Here is a 27,108-nt window from a genome sequence, read left to right as displayed (position 1 = left end):
TGTCTTACAGTATCATATAAAAAAAATAAAATATTTAGCGAATAGATAAATTGAATTACCAGGGCTGCCATTTGTTAGAGCCTCTTTGGAAACATGCCTGAAATTTCACAAGGCGGGTTTCTGGGCGCAAACTAAGAGGGCTGTGATAATCATATTTATTGTGCTAAATTGATTGATAGCATGTACATGAATATCGGCTAGTCGCGTCGGCCAGTTTTCCATCTTGAGCGAGCAGCCATGTCGCCTACCGGCTTGTCTGTATGTATGTCTGTTCGGTCCAGTACTCCATTAATACAATGGCGATTTCGATGAAACTTGGTTGGTAGGTTCATACCATGACCGAGTTGTGTGCAAATGAGAACCGTTGCTATGGACACCACCGTTGCCTAGCAACGGACCTTTGAAATTTTCAAAAAAAATCCCAAATTTTTTTTTCGAAAATCAAAAATCGGGCCACGAGCGACTGTGGGCAGTACATTCAGCCATATTGTCAAAAATTTCCAGCCGGATCCTATGAAAACTGTCGGAGAAGATAGACTTTGAATGAACCCTGGTCGAAAACAATAAAAAAACGAAGTTTGTTATATCTCAGAGACTATGAGTCAGATATACATGAAACTGGTATGGTAGGTTCATGGTATGTCCTAGTTATGTGTGAAAAAGAACCGTTGCTATGGACCCCTCCGTTGCCTAGCAACGGCCGAAAAACCTCTAAATGTGGGGGTATTTTAACGAAAAAACAATCTGCAGCATTAACCCTTGAAGCTAGAATCATGAATTTTCTTGTGCTTAATCCTCAGGTCATTCCCCATCGAACGGGCCCATTGCGTCAGGTTCTATTGGGTAGTCGACTACCCATGTCCGCCTACCGGCTTATTTGTTTTTCTGTCTGTCTGTTAGCAACTTTACGGCAAAACGGCTTTAGCAAACACTATCAAATTTAATCCACAGGTGGGCAATGAACCTTGCACGACCCCATTAACTTTTGGGTCCAATTGAATCAAAGGTCAAGGTCAAGGTCACGAAAAGATCAAAATCGTTTTTCGCTCATAACTTCGTCAAAAATGATCCGATTTACTTCAAGCTAAGGTTATAGTAAACCTTATTCTATTTGTCACTTATAATCCTACCCATTCCTATAGTGAAAAATGCATATTTGTGAAGATCGGGGTTAAGGATGTATAAAATTTAAATTTTATCCCCAAAATGACTTTATGCTTTAAATGGGCGGGATTTGTTATGCCTGGCACTTGTTTCAAGTTGTATTAGTAAGAAAACACACAACTTGGACGTGTCAACTGAGACGGATAACCAAAAATAAATAAATAAATAGTTTCAATTTTTTTGTCATCTTGTCGCAAATCTGCGACCGCAGCACGTTGAGTGAAGAAGAAGAAGAAGAAGAGGAAGAGGAAGAAGAAGAAGCCTTAGAGCCAACGTTCGCTTTGCGAGAAGCGGCTAAAAACCACCAAACTCTCCTTGGATTCCTCCCGAGGTGTTTTGTCAAAACATTGAGTTTCTGTATCGTATAAAACAAAAGGTGTTGTTGTATCGTTTGTAGTTTTATATTTATAACATGGAATAGGCAAAGCCTAGAAGCGAACGTAGAATTCTTCTTACATTCGCTTCTGACTTCACCTATAACTGGTTCACGACTGTATACTTGCCAACTACACCGTGGTACGTGTAAGCGCCGCACAGCTGATGATTTTGACGCAATTTCCGGTTACTTCGGCCTGGATTCGGGATCAGCGATCAAATAATGTAAATCACGATTAAAAAATATTTTTTGATGATGCCGGAGATATCTTTATTAAAATTAACTTTGGGAAAAAAATAATTGAATAAATAAATAAATAAACACTTCGGGTCATGATCTCCCGGCATGTATCATTCCCCATGACAAAAACCGGAAAAAAAAATAGAAACAAAACAAAAACGGAAGCAAAATGGTCATAGGCAACGACACGGATTCACAATTGCCATGGTATTGTGTTGTTGTTTCCTATTCTCTCACGTGCACGCGTTAAGTATGAAGCTCACTCCGTTCGCGATTAACAACGAAAGTTGTCCAGGTGTTTTTGGAACACCCTCGACATCCCACATCTCGTCTGCAGCTATTCGAGGGTCCCATCCCCCACTTTCACTATTTAATTTACACTACAACGGCGTTTCCTCTTCTTCCTCTTCTTCCTCTTCTTCCTCTTCTTCCTCTTCTTCCTCTTCTTCCTCTTCTTCCTCTTCTTCCTCCTCTTCCTCCTCTTCCTCCTCTTCCTCCTCCTCTTCCTCCTCCTCTTCCTCCTCCTCTTCTTCTTCCTTCTCTTCCTCCTTTTCCTCCTTCCCTTCACCACACTTTTTCACTTTTACCGCAATCTACGCCCTGTACTGGTTGTGGTACATTTGTTTTGCCATTCCTATCCACCCATCCACCATCCCTCCTTCGAAGTTCACATCAAACGAGCCGAGCTCCCTTCCTCACAGGACCTCCTCACTGCCCCGCCCCCCCCCGCCCGCGCCCTTCCTCACAGGACCTCCTCACTGCCCCTCCCCCCACTCGCTCCCTTCCTCACAGGACCTCCTCACTGCCCCTCCCTCCCCGCTCGCTCCCTTCCTCACAAGACCTCCTCACTGCCCCTCCCCCCGCTCGCTCCCTTCCTCACAGGACCTCCTCACTGCCCCTCCCCCCCGCTCCCCTCCTCACTGCCCCTCCCCCCGCTCGCCTCCTCACACGTTTTCAGGGCGAGGGAAGTGGACCGTTAGTCGACAGCACTTCGTTTCACATCGCGACCGTTACAACTGACAACGGACAAGCTCGAGCTCGACGATGATGAGGTTGGCATTGTTATTATTTATTTGATTGAACACGCTCGTCGGGCCCTCAGTGAGTCCGCTGACCGTGTGTGCGGGTACAGTTTCCCCCTCGCCGGTGTGACGTACAGTAGGGGACGTGAGGAGGCCTTTCAAAGCGCCGTCATGATCGCAATCGGTAATGTATCCGCGATGGTTCCTCACCCCGTGAATCGGCGACGTGTTGGAAGGTTATTCGGTTGAGGCCGATTGGAATGAATGGCACCTTGGGCCGATAACGGTATTCCTGTTCGAATACGGGAAGGACCGTCCAGCCCCCGGTTCGGGACCGTCCATCCCCGGGTCGGGACCGTCCATCCCCGGTTCGGGACCGTCCAGCCCCGTGTCCGGGACCGTCCAGCCCCCGGTTCGGGACCGTCCATCCCCGGGTCGGGACCGTCCAGCCCCGTGTCCAGGACCGTCCAGCCCCCGGTTCGGGACCGTCCAGCCCCCGGTTCGGGACCGTCCAGCCCCCGGTTCGGGACCGTCCAGCCCCGGGTCGGGACCGTCCGGGGTTGTGTTTCTGGCTCATTGTTGTGATGGTCGTCGTGCAGCGTCTGCAGTGACGAGGTGTGTTTCTGTGAATTGGGGAACGATCTGATCGAGACGATCACCGTGCAGCTCGGTTGCTGTGGTTGGCGAGCAGGTCACGTGATGTTTCGTGCCTGATGGCGTGCTGGGGAAGTGCGGACGAGACGGGAGGCCGTTCAAAATGTTCTCAGGAAGAAACTGCACAAATCCCGCCAACGATTTTAGTTTTTAATTATTTAAATAAATAACATTTCCCTACTAATTAATTATTTCCACCTCCTGCATCATTCACAGAAATCTGACAGGGTGGTGCAGTCTCGGGAGCATACTTGTGTAATTGTTGAAGCTGAATGGCCTGGGTTCGATTCCCGACCCTACGATGAACTGGATGCCAGCATGACGTTTGGTCACCGAGTATACCATCCCGTCAGATGGACGTTGAGCCTGGTGTCCCGTCTGCTTGCATGAGCTGATGGACATGAAATATCCCGTGGCATCTTTCTCTGAAGAGTTGGCGAGTTATCAATGTCATCCCTCTCTCCTCTTGTCTTCTATGGTAAGTCTTACGCTCTTTTCAGGATAATTTATCTTCCGAATAGGTCTTCATCTGCAGCTTGATGGAGTACTGCTCGGAGTACCGCTCTCCCCTCTGGGCTGGCTCCCCTGCTTTACACCTTGCTCGGCGTGACGTCATGGAAACCAAGGCCCTCAAGATCATTGGAATCTCTCACAATTAAGCCGAGTCTATGGGCCTATCGCTCTCACGTCACAGACAGGTCGGTGGTCTCTCTGTCTTTTTTGTCTTCTTCCCCATCACTTTTCGTTTTGCATCCTCTGCTCTTCTCATCCCCCCACCCAGGTTTCTGCAGGGTGCACATGGTCTGCCAGTTATCCCCTTCTGGTGAATCTCCCAAAATCCAAAATCATTGCTCACCTCCATTCATTTGTTCCTCTTTTTTCCCACCTGTGAATGTCATACTTCAATCTCATTCTACCCTCCGGGGCTTCAAGATAGCTGTTCATCACCATCTCAGATCGTCCCCCATCCAAAACCATGATCTTTTCTACCCTGTTGACCCTCCCCCAAGCTCACCTCTTTCCAGGTTTCCAATTTTTCCTCATGTAGGTTTGTTGCCAAATCCATCTTGTCCACCCCGTGGACGAACTGATTCGATTTTGGTGACGATCCGGATCGGATCCGACTACAAGAATTTTTAAAGTGATTCTTCACCATTGAGAGCTTGGGGTCAAAAATGATATATAGCACCATATCTCAAAAAGTTGTGTACGGATTTGGATAAAACTTGGTGGACATGTTGGGTGTGTGACAAGGACGAATTGATTCAATTTTTGGTGAATCAATCAACTTGTACAAACTATTGCCAAGTTGGAAGAACACGTATTGATCTGGATCGTCTGCCAGACAAATCAAAATTCTAAAATACAAGAAAAACTCGAGACTTTATTTTTACTAATGTGCAGCGAACACGATATTCTGTATTTATATATTTACTGGAAATGCTGTAATGGGTAAGAATGGTTCGTCTCAACTTGCTTGCAATGATGTTCTAGACCAGTGGTGGGCAACCTGCACGCCAAGGGTCACTTGTGGCACATCAGGCTTCTGAGTGTGGCCCACGAGACATTTTGTTGGCTGTTGCCCACACGCATGATGAAACAACCCTGCCGAGGTTGCTCCGTTAGACTTTCATCAGTAGGGCACGTTTTGTCTGTTGCCTGTACTTCGCAATGGGGAAATCTTTTTCGGAGCTCCCTATCATTTACAACGAGTGGTTGTGGTTGGTGCACACGCCCGATTTCAATCTTGCGGGCCGATCGTGCGGCCCACGCTATAAAAAAAAAAGTGTGTAGCCCGTTACTGATCTAGACTCGTAGAATGAAAGCTTTTGGTGATCTTTCTTCTTGTTGGGAAATGTTTCTGGATACAAAGGTAAGGTTTGCAACTCTGTCATGCCACCTCCCCCTTTACCCCTTCTTCCCCATCCTGTCCAAAGGCAATGGATTTGGAAATTTTATATGGCATCATTCTGCTTGGTCTCTGTTTTCAGCTCCTTTCCAAACGTGTTGTAATGTACCCAAAACTTTGTACTACTGTTGTTTGGCAACTCCTGGCTCTGTTTACATAAACAATGCATTTCAAACGAAGACAGACAAAACATCGGGATACAACAGATTAGGAGAGGATAAAAACGAGGAAGTTTGTGTGGCAAAGCAAACTGTCGAGGTGGGTGGTGTTGGTTTTGGTGGTCAGGTCGTGTTATTTTGTTTTGGTTGTTTTGCCATCAATTATTATTACTATATTTGGAAAGAATTCTCTCTGGTCTTTAGCCTGTGAACTCCGGACAGTTCCCATTGGTGGACCATGGACCTCAAAGTGAAGACTATTTTTAGAATGTCTTTTTTTGTTATTTCTACGAGTGCGGATGGACATGCGAACGTGTGCCAAGATTGATTTGCATGTTGCTTGAAAATAGATTGACAAAGGTTATTGAGGAAATGTTGACCTTGAAGGATAACACGCATCTCCGATTGAATCTGTTTTTAATTATTTATATAATATTGCTCCTGAACTCCAGAAATCTGTCCATGGTTTGATGAATCATCATATGATCAGTCAAATGATAACTTCACGAGTGATTTTTTTTTTTATACTCTGCTGTATATCAAGCAGACTGTATGCCGCATTTACTGTGATAGCTTCGCGAGAAGTTATAAGAGTTCTTGCTAACTTTCAAAGAAAAGATAGAAGTAGGAGAGTTCTAAATGCATAAAGGGTGGCCAAGATTGTTGTTATTATTATTATTATTATTATTTTTATTTTAAGGTTCGCAAAAAAAAAAAGAAAAAAAAAGAAGAAGAGGAAAATACATCAAACAAATTAACATAGTACATGAGCTTCCGATTTTTGGCCGGCAGAAATTCCTTTCCCCGTTGACAACTGCCCTGGCACGCCGGTTCCAGAAGGACTTGGGCCGTAAGCTCAACCCCCATTTCAACCCCACGATGTGGTTAAAATTTTTGCAATTAACGAAGCAAAAGAACAAGATGAGCTTCATATGTAATATCACGGCATCATCAGGAAATTTCCCAAACTATCGTGCCAACTACCATGCCAACTAGGCCCTGCTTCGTTGAGCTACAGTATCTTCACAAGGCATTATCATTGGCAATGTTAAACGGTCATTTGGCTTGAATCGATCATGCCCCCTCCACTTTTCTGAAAAAGTACCAAATTGGCCACCCTCCCCGAATTAGTGAAACTGCGATTACAGCATACCTCCCTCCCTCCTTTCTCCAGAAAAGTGAGTAATCCATCACCCGGGGCAGAAAAATATGAGAATAATAAAAAAATTTCCGACAAATTTAGTACATTATTCCGACAATAAACCATGGTTTCCAACAGCAGCTTTCTTTCCCAATTATACTTAGTCTTTAATATAAGTACAGTTTTTAAGATTTACAATACTGACAATATTTTAAAATGCTGACTAGGAGTAGAGATTTGTGATTTACTTTCTTTGATTTTGCCAAGAATGTGATTTGGTAAATACATTGAGTACACAACCATGGTGGACTGCAACAAGATATCCGTGCCTGTTTATTAACTTTTATTCCGTTTTGTTTGCAGGATATCTCAAAAAGTTGTGGATGGATCCGGATAAAATTTTGTGGACAGGTTCGGTGTGTGACAAGGACAAACTGATTAGATTTTGGTGACGATCCGGATCTGACGACTAGAATTTTAAAAGTGATTCTTCACCATTAAGAGATGGGGCCAAAAACGATATATAGCACGATATCTCAAAAAGTTGTCGACGGATTCGGATGATACTTGGTGGACATGGGTGTGTGGCAAGAACGAACCGATTTAATTTTGGTGAAGATCCGAATCCAGATCTGGATCTGATAATTTTAAGTGTTTCGTCATTGAGGGAGAGGGCCCAAAACGATATAGTATCGGACAGCATGATATTTCATAAATGTATTGGGCCTGATATGTTCTCGTGGATCGGGCATTGCGTGGCAGAGGTATGCGCTCTACTGAGTGCCCTTCTAGTTTTTGTAGTGTTATATTTTAGAGGATAGTAGTGAATTAGGGCGAAGGCAATGGCACACCACTGAAAATCCCCACGCTTCTTACCGAGAGCAAAGTTGAAATCTGGCAAAAAGTTCCACCAGGAATGGCCAAATATCCAATTTTGAGTGACTTTTTAACCTCCGCCATCGAAGATGGACGGAGGTTAGTGTTTTCACCCCCTTTCTGTTTGTTACTTACGAAATCTAAAGATTTCGTAAGTATATTGATGCCTTCTGTTTCTGTTTGTTTGTTTGTTTGTTTGTTTGTAAGCACGATAACTCGAGAACGGAAGAAGCTACCAATGTCAAATTACACCACGTGATTCAGGAGGGTGATGGCAAGTGCTGATTAGATTTTGGTCAAAATCGGTCAAAGGTCAAGGTCACAGTGAGGTCAAATATTCGATTTTTGATGGTTTGGTATAGATAACTCGAACGGAAGAAGCTACCAATTTCAAATTACACCACGTGATTCAGGAAGGTGATGGCTAGTGCTGATTAGATTTTGGTCAAAATCGGTCAAAGGTCAAGGTCACAGTGAGGTCAAACATCCCAAAAATGATAACTCGAGAACGGAAGAAGCTACCAATGTCAAATTGCACCACGTGATTCAGGAGGGTGATGGCTAGCGCTGATTAGATTTTGGTCAAAATCGGTCAAAGGTCAAGGTCACAGTGAGGTCAAACACTCGGTTTTTGATGGTTTGGTACAGAATCATCGTAGAAACTTCTGGTTTGCTTCGCTACCTTCTCGAGAGACAGCTTTTATTAGACAAGGTCAGAGGTCAAGTTGACAATTTCGTAAGTACCAGTCTATGACTGCTTGTTTGTTTGTTTGTGAACAGTATTACGGAAAAACTCCTCGACGGATTTCGACGAAACTTGGTTGGGGGGGGGGGGGGAGTTAAGTATGGTCCAAGGATCATGCCATTAGATTTTGGACTTCGTGAAAAGTCCAATATGGCCGCTATGGTGGCCATTTAAAAAAAATATTTGAATTTTTGTTTTTGCATTTCTACATGTTTTAAGTGATTTCCAACCAAAAAAAATAAAAAATTGTTAGAGAAAAAAAAGAAAAAAATCCAAAAATTTGCAACTTTTTTTTTCAACAAAATTTCGATTTTTTATTTTTTGCATTTCTACATGTTTTAAGTGATTTCCAACCCCCCTCCCCCAAAAAAAAATTGTTCAAGAAATTTTTTTTGCAACTTTTGTTTCAACAAAATTTCGATTTTTTTTTATTTTTTTATTTTTATTTTTTTGCATTTTTACATGTTTTAAGTGATTTCCAACCCCCCCCCCCCCCAAAAAAAAATGTTGGAGAAAAGAACTATAACTCTGTCAGCACTGTTGACATCATATTTAATGAATAAGATATAAGGTTCACTTGAGTAACTCAGCAGTATTGGCGGCGGAGGTTTTGCACTCTCCCGAGTGCTCCCCCTCTAGTTTTTGTAGTGTTATATTTTATAGGATAGTAGTGAATTAGGGCGAAGGCAATGGCACACCACCGAAAATCCCCACGCTTCTTACCGAGAGCAAAGTTGAAATCTGGAAAAAAGTTCCACCAGGAATGGCCAAATATCCAATTTTGAGTGAATTTTTAACCTCCGCCATCGAAGACGGATGGAGGTTACTGTTTTCACCCCTGTCTGCTTGTTTGTTTGTTTGTTTGTGAACAGTATTACGGAAAAACTCCTCGACGGATTTCGACGAAACTTGGTGGGGTGATTAGGTATGGTCCAAGGATCATGCCATTAGATTTTGGACCTGGGCCAAAGTCCAATATGGCTGCTATGGTGGCCATTTTGAAAAAATAATTCAATTTTTGTTTTTGCATTTCTACATGTTTTAAGTGATTTCCAACCAAAAAAATTTAAAAAAATGTTAAAGAAAAAAAAGCAAAATTTTGCAACTTTTTTTTTCAACAAAATTTCGATTTTTAATTTTTTTTTTTTTTTTTTTTTTTTGCATTTCTACATGTTATAAGTGATTTCTAACATAAAACATGCCAAAATTATAATTGCGCCTGATTTTGAAACCAGGTGGATATACCCACGTAAAATCAATTTCTGTCTCAAGGAATCTGGTTATGACGAATGAATTTAGTATGTAAAAGTAAAAGGGAAAGTTGCAAACTATAACTCTGTGAGCACTGTTGACGTCAAATTGAATGAATAGGATATCAGGTTCACTTGAGTGACCTAGCAGTATTGGCGGCGGAGGTTTTGCACTCTACCGAGTGCTCCCCCTCTAGTTTTTTTCCCCGTTTTAAGCCCTGTCACTGCAGGTCCGCACCCCTCGAGCATGAACCGGGGGTCAAATCCAACGAATCATTACATATTTAATGTGTTCCCCAATGTTGATTGCATATACAAGGATTCATGAAAAAATGTTTAAAAATGTGCCCGTAATTGCAGTTTTGGGATTTGAACTTTTGACCTCACCCAAGGGTGTGCTGCCAAAATGATACTGCTCTCGCACCTTCTTGTCACGTGGTGATCATAACTCCCAAGTTTGGTGAATTTCTGCAAAAATGATTAGGAGGAGATAGCATGATGGACAGATGGAGCGAATTATAACATCCCCCTGTTTTTATTTTAATTTTTTGAAAGCGTGGAGATAATGAGTGGACGTTACAACAATAGTTGTTGAACTTTTGAGTAGCTAAGATTAGGGCTTTTTGAACTTCACTTTACTGACTTCCTCAATGAATGAAAAAAGAAAACATTAAAACGTTCACAATGTTGTTTATTACAATCTTCATTTCTGGGTGAAAATGTTGCTTCATCATGAACCTGATAAAGCAACTTTATTGGTGGCCTCTCTGTCTCCACTTCCTCTCCTCCGGTCTTCCTCTCTCTCGGCTATCTCAGTCCTTTGACCCTCCCTAGCTTCCTCAGGACACACTCTACCAGTAACCCTGTCCTGGTTAAACACCAAAAATCCAGGCTCATGCTGTACACCTCAAATCTTTTGTTCTTCTTTTCTCCTGTTGATGAAACTGCCTTCCAGAGACTTTAATCGTGCTTTTACCTCCAGGGCTTCAAGCAAGTGGTGCATCACCATCTTTGCTCCCCCCTCCCCCCAACCACCGACAGCCCCATCCTCTCACGATCCATGATCTTTAAAACCCCGATTACCACGATGTACTTGCAGGTTACTGTGTTTCTCCTCTCTCCCTCTCAATTACCTTCCTTGTTGTATATAACTGTGGCCTCACTGTCACCAAGTTGCATTTTAAATCCTTTTTCAACACACCCTTCTATAACTCTTCCATGAGCCTTGATTTTTGTATACAAACAATGCGCAACTTTCAAAATGACATCAACTCCAAAATGCTTGGTGCGCGCCAGGGAACATACAGCACGCGTGCCAGATAAGGATTATAACCTAAAATGGCTTTCAAAGCTTCTAAATGAAGCCAAAAATATTTGGAGAAAAGTACCTGAGAGAAAGGAGTGTGCCTCTGCACAATGAAAGATTAGGATAACTTTCTGATAAACTCCCCCAAAAGTTGATATCTTGCAACCTGAACTGCAAAAAACTCCCGATGATGTGGGCCTATGGACGGCACATTCTACCCGTCCTCCCTGACCATCCCTGCCAGTGAGTGGGCTTTGAACTTTGCGGGATTACCTCGTATGAACGTGGCAGGCTTGGTGGTTTATTTCATGGATGTCTGCAGTTGGAAAAACGACGCCATCAATTGTACGTTCTTTATAGAATAGTACATACTTTATAGACGTACTCGCATTTTAACCTTTTGAACCCTGAGCTCCTTGGACTTTCGGTTCTCCCATAGAGAAAAATCCAACCTCTCGGGCATATGGAGGTTTGAATAGTGGCTCGTAAAACGGCCGCTAGGGTTCAAAGGGTTAATTGTACATACTTTATAGACGTACTCACATTTTAATTGTACATACTTTTTTGAGGTACTTGGTTGAAAAATGATAACGTGTAATAGTGTCCATCATGAGGTGGTATTTGTGGCCTACGTTGGTTTGGTACATTATGTGCAGACAGACAGACAGACAGACAGACAGACAGACAGACAGACAGGCAGGCAATTAAATAAACAAACAGACCCAAATGCAATACTCTCTGGCGAGTGTAAAAATGGTTAAAGCGAAAAACGCTTGTGTTTTTTTTTCTCTCATGTTTTTATTTTTGATGCTGTACCTGGGTCATTCCATGTCAAATCATCAAAGAATCTGCCGTCATCTCTCAGATTTTTGTAAAACTTTGGGAACCAATTGGGACCCATGAAAAACGGCAAGAACTCAAATATTTTTGCTAACAGCCTCTTAATTAGTGAGATACAGACTAACGAACTTTGGACTAATCAGCATGACGTCGCGAATTCAAATGGCCATATCTCTAAAAGTATAACACCTAGAGAGCTGGTTTTGGTGTCATTTTAAACGTATTTTCATGACCTATGAATTTGTCTGGGCAACATTTTCCTACCTCCAACCACAAAAAAGTTATCACAAAATATAAACTTCAATCGTGAATCCCCAAAAAATGTATCCTTCAAATTTCCTCAAATTCATCCCAGAGGTACCTTATGATGTCAAGAAGCTTCCACATAAGTTTTGTGATGGGCACTCCAATAGTTTTTGAGATATGAGCAATAATGTACATGTACGTATGGCATATAGGTTCGAAAATCAGCATTTGTTATGTATTATACAATCATTCTAACCTAGCCATGACAGGGAACACAGGGAACGGCCATCAAGTGCTTTGAAGTATCATATACTTTCATTTTCAACTGGGCCTGAGGGGAAGAAACAAGTGCTGCTGCTGCTGCATTGAAGAGGAAATTGAAAGCCTAAGTCAGGTTAGTGAACACTGTGTACTTGAACTCACTTATTGATTGTATAATACATTACAAATGCTGATTTTCGAACCTATATGCCATACGTACATGTACATTATTGCTCATATCTCAGAAACTATTGGAGTTCCCATCACAAAATTTATGTGGAAGCTTCTTGACATCATAAGGTACCTCTGGGATGAATTTGAGGAAATTTGAAGGATACATTTTTTGGGGATTCACGATTGAAGTTTATATTTTGTGATAACTTTTTTGTGGTTGGAGGTAGGAAAATGTTGCCCAGACAAATTCATAGGGCATGAAAATACCTTTAAAATGACACCAAAACCAGCTCTCTCGGTGTTATACTTTTAGAGATATGGCCATTTGAATTCGCGACGTCGTGCTGATTAGTCCAAAGTTCGTTAGTCTGTATCTCACTAATTAAGAGGCTGTTAGCAAAAATATTTGAGTTCTTGCCTTTTTTCGTAGGTCCCAATTGGTTCCCAAAGTTTTACAAAAATCTGAGAGATGACGGCAGATTCTTTGATGATTTGACATGGAATGACCCACCTTTTGAATCTTCTCAAAAATATTACCAGCAATATATGAAATAGTTGCAGCACCTTATAAACCTGTCCTTTTTTTTACTTGTGCACATGAATGTATGTGTCATTGTTGGTGCACTTGTCTGGCATCCCATAAGAAATGGGTTTGCTGTTGCAGCAGAATTTGAACTTCAAACTAGAAGGGCACTCGGTAGAGCGCATACCTCCGCCATGTAATGCTTGATCCAGGAGAACATATCAGGCCCAATGCATTTTTTAAAATATTGTTACGGTTGTGGAAATTCACAGATCACCATTCAGGTTCCCCGAAGATCAGTTATGTCGATAAGTGTGTGTCCCGGTTAGATTTCCCCACCAATGTATAATGGGAATTATTCGTGTACCGAGCTGTGAATCTTTGAGGTAGTGTTATTCTTTTCTGTCTTTTATTTTAAAAAATCATCTCCTCACCATCTTCTCCACAACCGCCATCGTCTCCTGACTATCTTCACCACAACCGTGTGAAGCCGGTGATTCCAAGCACGTCCGCGTGAAGCCGGTGATTCCAAGCACGTCCGCGTGAAGCCGGTGATTCCAAGCACGTCCGCGTGAAGCCGGTGATTTCAAACACGTCCGCGTGAAGCCGGTGATTCCAAACACGTCCGCGTGAAGACAGTGATTCCTAACACGACCGCGTTTGATGGCAAGATCGGATCAGAACGGCGAAAGGGGCGGAGCCAGCCAGGGGTGAAGGGTCGAAGGTGAAAGAGCAAGCACCCCCCCCCCCCGAACCCGATAAAAAGCCGTGCTGAAACGCCTAGAGTCCAGTTGAGTTTGGAGCCTGGAGTCCGGAGAGTTGAGCGGTTGAAGAGACGCCGAGTCGTTGACGAAGAACGAACGAGTTGGAGCAGAGTGCTGGGAGAGAGCGTTCAAGTTCATGCTGCGCTGGTGTGGTGGAGTCGGGAAGAGAGCTGGAGAGTTCAGAGGTTGGAGTGCGGGCAGAGACATCGAGGGTCGCCCAGTGAGTCACCAAGAGGGTGGCAGGTAGCCCGCTCGGTCTCTCGGAGCCCCTTTCGGTCATCCCGGCTCCGAGCAATTATAAAGGCTCACAAGCCCGATTCTTCCTTTCTTTCTTGGGGTTTGCATGAAAGTCTGTGGCGCCTTGTCCATAAGTAACAAACTGATTAAGTGCATGTACATAATAAATAGACATCGGCTGTAGGTTTTTGTTCATGTCTTTTTCCACATTCCCCCCCCCCATTCATTGCATTGCTTGCATGCCTGTGTGGAAATAAATGTCCCCATTTTGAATGTCACCTGCTCGTTGCGTCCCTTCCTCCATTGACTGCCATAATTGCGTTCGGAATAATTAGCTGGCTGATAATTATAAGCCGATAAAACGTACATCTGGTCCGACGGGGCTTGGCGATATAAAACCGCTTGGCAATCGCAAACGGAATGAGCTGCTTAAGCGGCTCGTTTTCGTGCAGGCTCCGTTGAGGTATAAACTGCCGGAATTTCTGTCTGCGCGAATAATTACGTACATCGACAATTCGGCGATCGACCCTGTAGCGTGGACAGAGGAGTCGGCTGGTTTATGGTGTGGTTAACAACACCCGTAGCTGGGTTTCGGCGTTGATCCAAAAGCTGCGACAAGATTGCTCGTTTGGTGGGCGCACGCGGCCGCAATTGAGCTAAAGGCGGTCGCCCGCACGCCGGACGGGCGAAAATCTACAACAATATCATGCTCTACAATACCTATATCGTTTTTGATCCTATCTCTCAATGGCGAAGAATCACTTTGAAAATCAAATAATTCTCCTATCCAGATCCAGATTCAGATATTCACCAAAATTGAATCAATTCGTCCTTGTTACACACTCAACTTTTCCACCAAGCTTCGTCTGAATCCATCCACAACTTTTTGAGATATCATGCTATCGATCAGTTTAGCCCTACCTCTTCATGGTGAAGAATCACTTTAAAAATTATCGTAGCCGGATCCAGATCTGGATCTTCACCAAAATCTTATCTGTTCATCCTCATCACACACCCAACCTGCCCACCAAATTTCATCCAAATCCATCCACAACTTTTTGAGATATCCTGCACACAAACAAGCAGAGAGGGGTGAAAACATTCCCTCTTTCACCTTCGGTGGTAGAGGTAATTATTCTGATGCTTCACACCAATCAAGGTGAAGTTGCCCAGTGTTTCTATCAAATTGTTTGCTATCAGCTGAAGGCCGGAGGCATTATGTTTTCGGGTTGTCTGCCTGGCTGTCTGTCCGTGTGTCTGCCCATCCATCCATCCGTCATCAATCCATGTATAATCACTATTTTTGTTACCATGATAACTTGTTAACCACTGAATGGAATTCAACCAATCTTTGCACAGCTTTGGACTGATTCAATTTTGGATTCAACATGTCCAAAGGTCTTGCACCCTTGAAAATCATTTTGCATACCATAACTTGAGTTAGAAGCATCTGATGTCGTCTCTCTTCCACTCATCTCTTTTTCTCTCTCATGTTCTCTTTCATGTGACCTTTAATTGAGATCAAATACAACAGTGGGTTGATGTCCAATGCGGGCGGAGGTGTATCCATCAACACATTCATGTCAAATTACATTTTCTAGTTTTCTTTTGAACCTAACTGGTTCTTCCATGTGTTTCAGGGAGAAAAATCGATCACGTCGACCTGGTTTAGGCTGTACGTGACGCCAGAACCAGTTCATGTGGTTTCCTCTGGAGAGTAAGTCGTCGAGTTGTGTGTGTTTTTCGTCCCATTTATGGATTTCTAAAGATGGATATTTTTGTATCCAAACAGGAACCCGTAGAAATTTCACCTAATGTGGAATATGACTTTTTATTGCATGCAAAAATAGTTGAATATCATGGGACTTAAGATATTCAGTCATTATGTCTACAATAGGCACTCCATAGGGCATCAACTACAGAAAAAGAGAGGGTGCCTCCAGACACGGTCATCCCGACCGCGACTTGGAACTACACAGCAACCTCTGGGTAGCCCAACTCTCGCCATGTGGAGGTGGTCGTCTGAGGCTTTGTCTCTGTCCTAATTCACAGTCGACTCATTTATCGCAGGAATAGCATCCGATACAGGTTACAAGTCATGCACTAGTCAATCGATCAAATGGCACAGAGACCAAGAGAGTCCTTACATCAATGGTACGACTTGATATACGGCACCAGTTTCAAAAATGTACTTCATTTTGTTGAAGCCTTGCGTCAATATGATGTCACATCTCTTCATACTCATTGGATGCGACTCGTGATATGGGATCCTCAAGAATTCTCAATATCGTGCATATAATATAATTTGAACAAATCTTACAATGTGCTGAAAAGTAGTTTATTTAACTATTTTGGTAAAAAAAATTCTGAAGGATCCCATATAATGACCCACCCCAAGTCCTCAACCCCCCCCCTGCCCCAATCAACTCACAATTCTCAAAAAGTCCTCAAAATGACACCTATCCACCCACCCCAAGTCCTCAACCCCTCTCCAATCTTCCAAGTGTGATGGACCTAACCTAACACCTTGTCTTGTCTAAGTTTCCCTCCATCTCATTAAAATTGAATGTGAACTCGACACGGATTTGATTTGAGAAACTCGATGATCAAATTTACTGCTTTTCTCGAAGGGGTTGCTATTGTCTGTTTGCGATGCTTGAAGTGATAAGAATTCACTTTTGTCCGTGATGGCAATTTTCTTGACTTTTTCTTTTTCCTGTTGTGTCTTTCCAGGATGTTTTGCAGCTTTGCCTTTTTATTGGAACCCTCTAAGCTGAAGATCCAAGTTACATGAAGGTCCTACTTCATAGTTTCTTCTAGAAAGTCAGTGTTTTTTTTTGGTTACACACAATTGGAAGTGCTTTCTATTCTAAAAAATTCTGCATAAAACCACATACTATCCTGCCACTGAAAAGAAAACATTAAAGCATACTGATCTGTCATTGCAATACTGCCTCAAGTGGTTTCTGTTTGATCTACCACTCACCTGACTCCATTGAGGCATAGTAACGACAAGTTGCAGGCATTGTGGCCAGTGGGCCTTTCAACAGGCATTCTGGCATCGGAGCTCAGAGGAGATGATTTGGATGAATCCCTATTATCACCGAGAACCCTTCTGACATCACAACTTGATGCTGGTGTCACCAACACCATTTCTTCCTCTTCTGTTTTTGTAACAAAGACACAAAGCCCAGCCTCCAGCCCACCTGCAATAAGCTGTGTCTCTTCAGCAGTTTTACGCCTGCCTGTGTTCACGTGTAAACAAGACACCGTGGAAATCTGCTACATGCGTGATGGGCCAAGTCCCAAAGAAGTGGATGCTTCTCGGGTGTACACTGATACTGGTACCATTACAGGTATACACTTCACACATACTGTGCAGAGAGGATATATATATATATATATATATATATATATATATATATTTTTTAATCCTTTCATTTAAAGAGAATGCAGTTTGCAGTCTTTACATGGAACTTCAAAGGGTGCTAATTCTTTCATTGTCATGTTCCTCTTGCTTCTTAAAATTTTATAGTGCAGCTGACATTGATTCTAGTTTTCAAAATAATGTACATTCATTTGTATTATATTCTGTTTAACGACCCAAGCATGCAGAGTTTCCAGAGTTTCCAATGCTTAATCAGTCACTCGGCAGATAATACACTGTTATTGTTTTTGGCAGTGGTCAGGGCTGGAATTTGGAATTTGGCCAGGGTACAGGCACACAATTACCAACTCTCTTTTTTTCTTCTTCTTTTTCAAAAGTTATTGTGGGATCTTTGAAGTCCACTCATGAATGCTGGCAAATGGTACATTTGGCTTAAAGTATAACACACACACACACACACACACACACACACACACACACACACACACACACACACACACACACACACACACACACACACACACACACACACACACACACACACACACACACACACATACACATACAATGGCATTCTCCTTGAATGGCACCCTGCCTACAAAGTACCAAGGTGACAGTTTATAGTTCAGTTTGGAATGAAACCGAGATTAGACAGCTTAAAGGTGGACATGTGACCTCTCAGTTATCCTGACAGCCTTCTGTATAAATACATCCAAGAATGTTCATGGTCTCGATACACTTTCATTGTTCTCACAAACAAAAAGTAATTCTTCATGAAAAGCCTGTCTCTTTTTCCATACAGTCTGTCCAAGGGCATCACGAGCTGTGATTTCACTTTAAGCATAAGTGGACTGGCATTTACCCAAGGAAGCATGCCAAAGCAATGTGAAGTTTAATTTCGTATAACAACACCATTCCTATTATAACACTCCCAGGGGCTTGGGACCATCACATTGTGCACAGGGAGACAAGGGAGGCCAACATTAAGCATAAATTTACATGATACAACAAAAACGAATGTTTGAGCTTATTATATAGAGAAACAGTGAAGTGGGAAATTGTGAGAATTAATGAGGTGCAAGCTGCAATATCTGAAAGATATTTGTTATGTATTTTATTTGTTTTATCAGGGTGGAGGTGAGTGAGCAGTGTTAGAGAGTAAAACTTTCAAACGCAATTTTAAAGAATGCAATTTTTTTTTGTCCATATTCATTTGCCATCCACTAGTGAAGGAAGTTGTATTTATGAAACTTTGGTGGGTTAAATGAAGTCAAAGTCAGAATGTTGCTCTATCAATGCTATTGAAACCTTCCCCTTGTCCCTCTGTTCAAACACTGACATTTATTATTGTTAATAGCAAATACAACCTGTCACTTCGCTGACAGGAATATTGAGAGGAGGGAGGGAAGGATAGAGGAAGGTGATAGGAGGGAGAGAGGACTGAGGGGAGGTGGAGTGGCAGAGGGACGGGAGATGGGAGAGGCAGAGGGATGGGAGAGGGGAGTGAGGGGAGGGGGGAATAAGGAGGGGGAGAGGAAAGGAGGAAGTGGGTGGGATTCCGGCAGATGTGACGCCCAGTTTAATATCCATCCGAAAGATGGCACACACATTGATGAATCATCCTGCTTGTGAAACACTGGGGTGACAGTTTATAGCTGTGTCGGGATTCTAACCCAGACTCGACAGCTTATAGCGACCGTGCATACCTTTCTTATCCTACCGTGATGTTAACGAAACGTTTCATTTTTAGCTTGCCTGTTCGAAGAACAGAGAGCTATAGTGATACCCCCGGTGTGAGCGGGAGCATCAGCGTGAGCGTGAAAATGTTAAAGTTTTTGGTGCAAGTTATTTAGAAGCTTGCTATTCATTTAATATGTGTACTATGATGCTGATATTTGGCATGGAGGTTCCTTTGGGGTATATAATTGTTATAGTGAAGTTGGAATTAAAAAATAATTTCAAATATTTAAAATTTTTGACCTGTTTTGAACTTAACTTTTTTGTAGCACATCAACATTAAAGTTTTTGGTGCAAGTTATTTAGAAGCTTGCTATTCATTTAATATGTGTACGAGGATGCTGATATTTGGCATGGAGGTTCCTTTGGTGTATATTATTGATGTAGTGAAGTTGAAATTTATAAAATAATTCCAAATGTTTTAAATTTTTGACCTGTTTTGAACTTAACTTTTTTGTAGCACATCAACGTTAAAGTTTTTTCCTTTCTAATGTTTTTATCGACCACACTTTTTTGCTGATTACAATATACAAATACATATATTACTTTAAAATTATTTGGATCAGACTTCACTGCAATGCTTTATAAAAAATATTATTAGACTAGTCTTTTAAAAACGATAAATGTATAAACAGGCGAGTATTGGGTGGCTTTGACATCAACTCTCTGGTTTAATTTGTGTTCAACACTGGGCCATCGCAGGCGAGTGGCTCCTGAACGTTGTTCAAGTTGATCAATATGCAGAATTCAGTGACGGTGCAAATATTGTCGAGGCTCGTCAATTGGCTTAAGTAGTCCAACAAAACGGTTGATAAGGAACGGCTCGCTTCACATGCAATTAGCAATCACTGAATTGTCATATATGAAACACCTCCTGGAGATGCCCAAAATATCAAATATGTCCAATTGGACAAATGAGCACTTTTTAGGAGTTTGAACTGCTGCTAATTTCAATTCTGGAGCTTAAATTTTGTAATTCGGCTTAGTTTAAGAGATTCTCGAGATTATGGCATGTGTGGAAATTAAATAAAGCCACAAATGCTGGTGTCTCCCAGCGTTTATAAGGATTGCAATGTATTCAGCGATTTGTAACTATGATGAACAGGCATTCGATAATATTATTGAGGAAAGTGAAAAAAAAAAAACTTTATCGTTAAATCATTGCGACCTGTTCTAAGTCAGGGTATGGTTGAGCAGGCCAAAAAACACCTGGCGGCTTCAGACCCCAGCGAGGTAACCCAAGAATCGCCTTAAGACTCCATATAGAGTGAGGTGGCCTGGGATGCACCTCATAAAGGATATAATTAAATAATGCCGTTAATTATCTTCAAAAGGGGTGTTTTAATTAACGCAAACACCCAGTTTTCACTCTCGCACTTCCTTGGTGTTCCCTTAGTATGCCTGCAAAGTGTCAGGCTGCTAGGTTTTTATGGTTTTGGAGTTATGGAAGAGACACACCTACACACACCCACACACACCGACACACACACTGACACACACCCTGACATTTATTAGTATAGATGACAGTGGTGAGTTTTGTGTATTATTTGTCACCAGCAAAAGTACCCATCCCCAGTGATGGGAAAGGCAAGCAAGAGTACCCATCCCCAGTGATGGGAAAGGCAAGCAAGAGTACCCATCCCCAGTGATGGGAAAGGCAAGCAACAAAATGGTGGTGAAACATAGGGTGGCAGAGGTTCATTTTGTGTAAAAAGAGGGTAAAATATGCTGCTTGCAAAATAGAATTTGTCATCAACATTATTAATGCCTGTTCTCCCATTATTTCAAAAGTGAATGTAGAGCTGTTCAAACGCAGCGCGGGAACTGCCCGCCGTAAATGGGAGATAGGTGAACGTATGGACAGAAACCATGGTTGACATTATATAATAGGTGGTGATTTTGTTATTCATGTTTCATGACATTATTCATGTTGATTCATGACATTATTGATTCATGACATTATTGAAGAATGCAGGGTGAGTTTTAGATGGTCAGCAGTTTATATTTAAAAAATTTTTTTTATTACGAGCTGGGAGGCGACGATGGTTCACGGGCATTAATGAACAATGCCACGATAGGTACAATTGAGTTAGTGGAAACTTTTGAGGAAGCCCTTGTGTAAAAACCTATCTCTACTGTCAAAATTGACCAAATCAAATCGGATTTCTTATATGTTGTACTTATGGACATTACGCACAGCTTCTAGGAAATGAAATTGCGAGAAAAAAATCGAGAATAAATAAATAAAAAGTTCAAGTGGGCGTGGCTCAACCCACAAGGGGCGTGGGACGCCCCTCATACAAAAAGACACAACTTGACCATGATATCTAGCTTGTGTTCAAGTTTCATCAAGATCGCATCAAACGTCACGGAGCTATGCTTTGGAGTCACAAACAGACAGACAGACACACAGACATAACGAAAATAGTGGTCACTGCTGGCGTCCGCGAACCAATTAATGTGTTTCCGAAATTTCAACTCATCCTGTGCTAACCATTAATCTTGAGGTGGGTTGGGACATTGGAACATGCATTTGTGTGAACGACGTGCTATGGCCAATTGAAGCTGGTAGTTGCTTGCGCCGGGTGACTGATTGGTGAGCTCGTTCAAACAGGGACTGATGATTGATCGAAGGAAGAGCCAATTTAATAAAGTGCACCAGAGAGAGAGAGAGAGAGAGAGAAAGAGAAAGAGAAAGAGAAAGAGAAAGAGAAAGAGAAAGAGAAAGAGAAAGAGAAAGAGATGTATATTGAATCTGAGTAGAGGCGTGGCAGGACTGTCAAAGCAGAGACGGGAGAATTGGAGTGAGGATTCTGGGAAGAGTTGAGAGGACGTCTGAGTGGTGAAACATTCACTTTGAATCACCTGTCATTTTATTCTGTTATTTAGTTTCTCTTCTTGTATGTCCTCAATAAATTCATCATTTCCAATTAAGTTGGTGTTCTGCCTTTACTGTTGTGGTACAATTAGGCTCTGAATTAAATCATTTTGTAGGATAAGAGAACCAACATCGGCTTGACCAATTTGGTCGTCTGAGCTCAAAATTATAAGAGCACCAACCTTTTCTAATGTGATATCCTCCTCTGTTATACAGTGCCTTCAGAAAGTACTCACTCACACCCCTTGACTTTTGTCACATTTTGTTGTGTTAAAGCCTGAATTTAAAATAGATTAAATTTAATTTTTTTTCACTGATCCACACAAATTACCCCGTAATGACAAAGTGAAAACATATTTTTGAAAATATTTACAAATTGATTAAAAATGAAAATCTGAAATGTCTTCTGTCAATGAGTATTCAACCCCCTGAGTCAATACCTTGCAGAAGCACCTTTGGCAGCGATAACAGCTTCGAGTCTTCTTGGGAATGTCTGTATCAGCTTTGCACATCTGGATTTGGGGATTTTCTCCCATTCTTCCTTGCAGATTTGCCCAAACTTTGTCAAGTTGGAAGGGGAGCGTGGGTGAACAGCAATCTTCAAGTCTTTCCACAGATTCAAAATGGGATTCAAGTCTGGGCTTTGGCTGGACCGCTCAAGGACCTTCATGCTCTTGTTCTGAAGCCATTCCAGTGTTGCTTTGGCTGTATTCTTGCAGTCATTGTCCTGTTGGAATGCAAATCTTTGCTGCAGTCTCAGTCTTTTGCACTCTGAAGCAGATTCTCCTCAAGGATTTGACTGGATTTGGCTCCATTCATTGTTCTCTCTGTCCTTACAAGTCTTTTACTTCATGATCTCAGTCTTTTACGTGCCTTTTTGCAAACTCCAGGCGTACTGTCATGTGCTTTTTTTTTCTCAGGAGTGGATTCCATCTGGCCACTTTCCAATAAAGCCGAGATTTGTGAAGTGCTGCAGAGACTGTTGTCCTTCCTGCAGGTTCTCCCATCTCAGCGAAGGAACTCTGTAGTTGTTTTAGAGTGGTCATTGGATTCTTGGTCACCTCGCTGATCAAGGTCCTTTCCCGGTTCTCAGTTTGATCCGATGGCCATGCCGAGAAAGCGTCTGTGTAGTTCCATATTCTTTCCATTTTCTAATGAATGAGCTCACTGTGCTCTTGGGAACATTTAACACTCTAGAAATTTATTTTATACCCTTCCCCAGGTCTATGCCACCTCACAATTCTATCTCTGAGTTCTACGAACAGTTCTTTGGACTTCATGGTAGAGTTTCTGTTCCGACATGCACTGTCGATTGTGGGACCTTATCTCGAAAGGTGTGTTTCTTACTAAACCATGTCCAATCAATTGACTTGGCCACAGGTGGACTCCAATAAAGTTGTGAAGACATCTCAAGGATGATCAAAGGAAATTGGGTGCACCTGAGCTCAATTTGGAGTGTCAAAGCAAGGGGGTTGAATACTTGTTGATTCAAGACATTTCAGCTTCACATTTTTAACAATGTTGTAAAAATTTCTGCAAACAAGTTTTCACTTTGTCATTAAAGGGTATTTTGTATAGATCGGTGACAAAAATTTTTTAATTTAATCCATTTTAAATTCAGGCTGTAACAAAATGTGATAAAAGTCGAGGGGTGTGAATACTTTCTGAAGACACTGAAGGTGGAAGTATGGCTTTGTATCGTGCGATGTGCTTTTATGATTCTACATGGAAATCCATACTATAATTACCAATGTCACTGAAGGTGGACGGAGGTTATGTTTTCACCCTGTCTGTTTGTCTGTGAGCAGGACATCTCAAAAAGTTATGGACGGATTCGGACAAAATTTGGTGGACAGGTTGGGTGTGTGACAATGAAGAATTCGATTTTTGGGTAGATCCGGATCCGGATACTAGAATTTTTAGAGTGATTCTTCACCATTGAGAGATGGGGCCGAAAACGATATATCGTATGATATTTCAAAAAAGTTGTGGATGAGTTGGTTTGGTGATAAGTTCAGATAAGGTCAGATTTTCAGAAGCTGATTGTATTTTAGTTCAGGTCCGGATCCAGATCCGGCCGATTGGTGGGATACAAGACGTAAACTGTTCAGCCTGGTGGAGGTATGCGCTCTGCTGAGTGCTGTTCTAGTTAGAGAAGGGTGTTTGTGCATTTGTTTATTTGACTTCTTTGCACTCCTGAATTGCTGGATAGAATGAGTTGAAAGCTGGCAGTTGTACTGAGCAGTGGGGCATATGAAAATATTTTGTCCAGTAAAAAGAAAATTCATAGCTTGTTGGTTTCAAGGTTGTGGGGAGGGGGACGGTGAGGTGCGTAAGTTCCCTCCATACAGTGGCTTGCAAAAGTATTCACCCCCTATCCATAATGTCACATTTATATGAATTTCTATTAATGTAGAAACAATTTTTCCAAATTGAACTTTTTTATTGATGACTGAAAAGGTCAAACTAAACACTGTTGTAGTTGAAGGAGGTTACATATCAGGAATACCTGTAAAAACATGTACAAATCAAAATTCACTGGTTGTAAAATATTCAGTTTCTTCGGTCAGTACTTGGTGGAGGCACCTTTTGCAGCAATGACAGCTGGGAGTATTTTTGGTCGGTCTCTTCCAGCTTTACACAGTGAGATGGTGAAATCTTCACCCATTCTTCTTGTGAAAATTGCTCTCGTTCTGCCAAGTTTGATGGGGATCGTCGATGGACTGCAATGTTCAAGTCTCACCTTAAATGTTCAATTCGGTTCAAGTCAGGACATTGACTGGGCCACTCAAGAACATTTATTTTCTTCTTATTCAGCCTCTCCAGTGTAGCTTTGTCTTTGTGCTTCGGATTATTGTCCTGCTGAAATATGAATCTCCGACCCAGTTTCAGTTTCATGGCCGATTCAAGCAGGTTTTCATCGAGGATTCTCCTGTACTTTACACTGTCCATTGTCCCTTCTATCCTGACAAGCTTGCCAGTCCCTGCTGATGAAAAACAACTTAACAAGATGCTGCCACCACCATGCTCCTAAAGTGATTTAGTGTTACTTGGGAAAAGGGTTTGAATACTTATGCAACTGAGAATCATCTCATTTTCTCTGTTAATCTAAATTATTCACATTTTATCTGCATTTTTAGCTTTATCACTGTGGAGTAGTTTGTGAAGACTCGAGATATTCTGTTTGATTTGAAAGCATCATGAAATAAGCTCAACTGGCATCAAAATGTGAAAACTTTTGAGGAGTTGAATACTTTTGCAGGCCACTGTAAGTGTATCATATAGTGCCGCTTCCGGTGGGAGGGGATATTACCAGTCGTAATGACATACGCTAATTCTTGTGGAATTGACCAATCCGTAAGTGCGGGTTGTTTGTTGGATCAAAGAAAATTGTACATGAAAATTTTCCCTTTCAGTCCTTTCCTGGACGAAACACTGATTTTTCCATTGTGGAAAGGAAACTCTTAATTGTTGCGGTAGGTTTTGCATTTATGATTAAGCTGGAATGTGAAGTTAATCATCAAGCTTATCTTGTGTCATTGTCCTCCACGTAAATGATTGCATTGAAGTGCTGGATGGACTTTTCCCATATGGATGACCATCATTTGTTTAGAATCACCATTGCAGATAAACTCCTCGGACACCATCACAATTGTTAAAAATTTAAGCAACATGCAAAATTGCAAGTGCGTATAGCTAGATCAGGCAAAGTCTTATTACGGGAGAACAGTGCACAGCTACAGGGAGTAGGGAGAGGGTTGGGTTGGGACATTGCATTGAGTGGGCTGTCCATCTGGTGGGGCTTTAAGTCAACTGTCCCATCTTCCAGCATTTTCTCGTAGATGTGAAAGATCCCATGATGCCTTTCAAAAAGAATAGGCCATTTTGTGCCATCCACAATCATAAGGTGCTTGGTGGATCTGGCATGTAACTTTGGATTAAAAGATGCTGCATTCGCTGGATATTTGACTGCTGGGATGGCTTTCCCAGTGAGGGGGTGTAGGATAAAAGGGAGAGCTGCTATCCTCCTGGCTTCCTTTGTGAAGTCTACTCTGTTGTCAAAACACGGTGAAAGTTTTCATAACTTACAGTATGCTTTTATTGATGGAATTAAAGACCTCATTCCCATCTTGTATGACAATCATTTGTTTCCCCACCCTGTGCAAACACAGCTTCTCTTCACTAAATGTTGCATCAGGCTTTGTGTTTGAGGGTTTGATTGTCGTACTTCATCACTCCTTCACAAACTAGTACCATTAAACGCTCAAATGTTAAGCTTTAGTCTTTAATATTGCCTAACTACAATGAAATGGATTTTTCCAAATGGAACTATCAATTTGCGATCATGCCTGGTGTTGGCATAATGGTTAGGGTGGTTGGCTTGGGATCCTAGAATCCTGAGTCCAAATCCCACTCAGCTGTTGAATTAATACCAGGTGGGGTTGACTCTGCCTGTCTTCCTTCCAAGGTCGGCAAAATGAGTGCCAGCATGCTGGTATCCTGTGTCGGAGTGGCGACCCGTCCAGGATTGTACCCAATAGCCAAGGAGACTGCTTAAGCAGCACCTACGCTCTGCACAGAGGATGGTCCTGATGGATGGATGGAATTTGCGATTGTCAATATCTTCCTGGCAGTTGGGTGGCCACATCAGCAACACCACCAGTGTCTGGGATGGTCCAACAGCACAGCATAATGCAATCATCATGTAAAATCGAATTTAACCATTGGTTTCTGCCATCACAGATGTTTTGATGTCACCAAACAAAGAAATGCATTGTGTTTTTTTAAGACTCGCCTTGCATCACGCAAAGCCATACTTGAGGGAAGGTCCAGCCAGGATAGCCTTGAGGTATGCACACTCACCTTGAGCTATTGAGCGTGCATTTGAATCTCGACCCATTTTTAAACTGTCATACTGGTGTTTCATTGGGTTGGATAATACATCACTGTGTGTTCCATCCATGTGGTAGATGGCAAATTGGTTGTCCATCCTGCTCGCATTACTTTGTGGATGTTAAAGATCCCACCATATCCTTTGCGAAGAATTGGTGAGTTATTGCTGCCACAGGAACAATTTCCAAATTCCCGCTTTAAATTTAGGGGGCATTGCGTCAGTTGCACAGCTGCTCCTCCAGGAATGATGAAAATCAGCAGCCACATGCTGTGTACGGAATGATGATGATGACTTGGGTGAACCCCCCCTCACTAACCCCTCAAAG

At 42.1% G+C, this 27,108-nt stretch overlaps 1 protein-coding gene across 9 annotated transcripts in view; it reads left to right on the top strand.

The window, feature by feature from the left end:
• The first annotated feature begins 2,674 nt into the window (after positions 1 to 2,674).
• Positions 2,675 to 27,108, top strand: part of LOC147024136 (trafficking kinesin-binding protein 1-like) — a 142,380-nt gene continuing 117,946 nt past the window's right edge. For 2 of the 9 annotated variants that reach the window (XM_085883735.1, XM_085883728.1), the window contains exons 1-3: positions 2,677 to 2,832; positions 15,527 to 15,603; positions 16,620 to 17,242. In XM_085883735.1, coding sequence (XP_085739861.1) covers positions 17,173 to 17,242 — 70 coding nt within the window. In that variant the 5' untranslated portion in view covers positions 2,677 to 2,832; positions 15,527 to 15,603; positions 16,620 to 17,172. Of the gene's footprint in view, positions 2,833 to 2,860; positions 2,987 to 5,199; positions 5,330 to 15,526; positions 15,604 to 16,619; positions 17,243 to 26,357; positions 26,523 to 27,108 lie in introns of those variants that run through there. The other 7 variants (XM_085883733.1, XM_085883734.1, XM_085883732.1 and 4 more) reach the window with 7 other exon arrangements.

Source organism: Eptatretus burgeri, chromosome 6 (assembly GCF_056783735.1).
Source record: "Eptatretus burgeri isolate ZD-2024b chromosome 6, Ebu_testis_v1, whole genome shotgun sequence".
In the NCBI taxonomy this organism is placed as follows: domain Eukaryota; kingdom Metazoa; phylum Chordata; class Myxini; order Myxiniformes; family Myxinidae; genus Eptatretus; species Eptatretus burgeri.
This window is presented reverse-complemented; position numbering and strand designations above follow the sequence as displayed.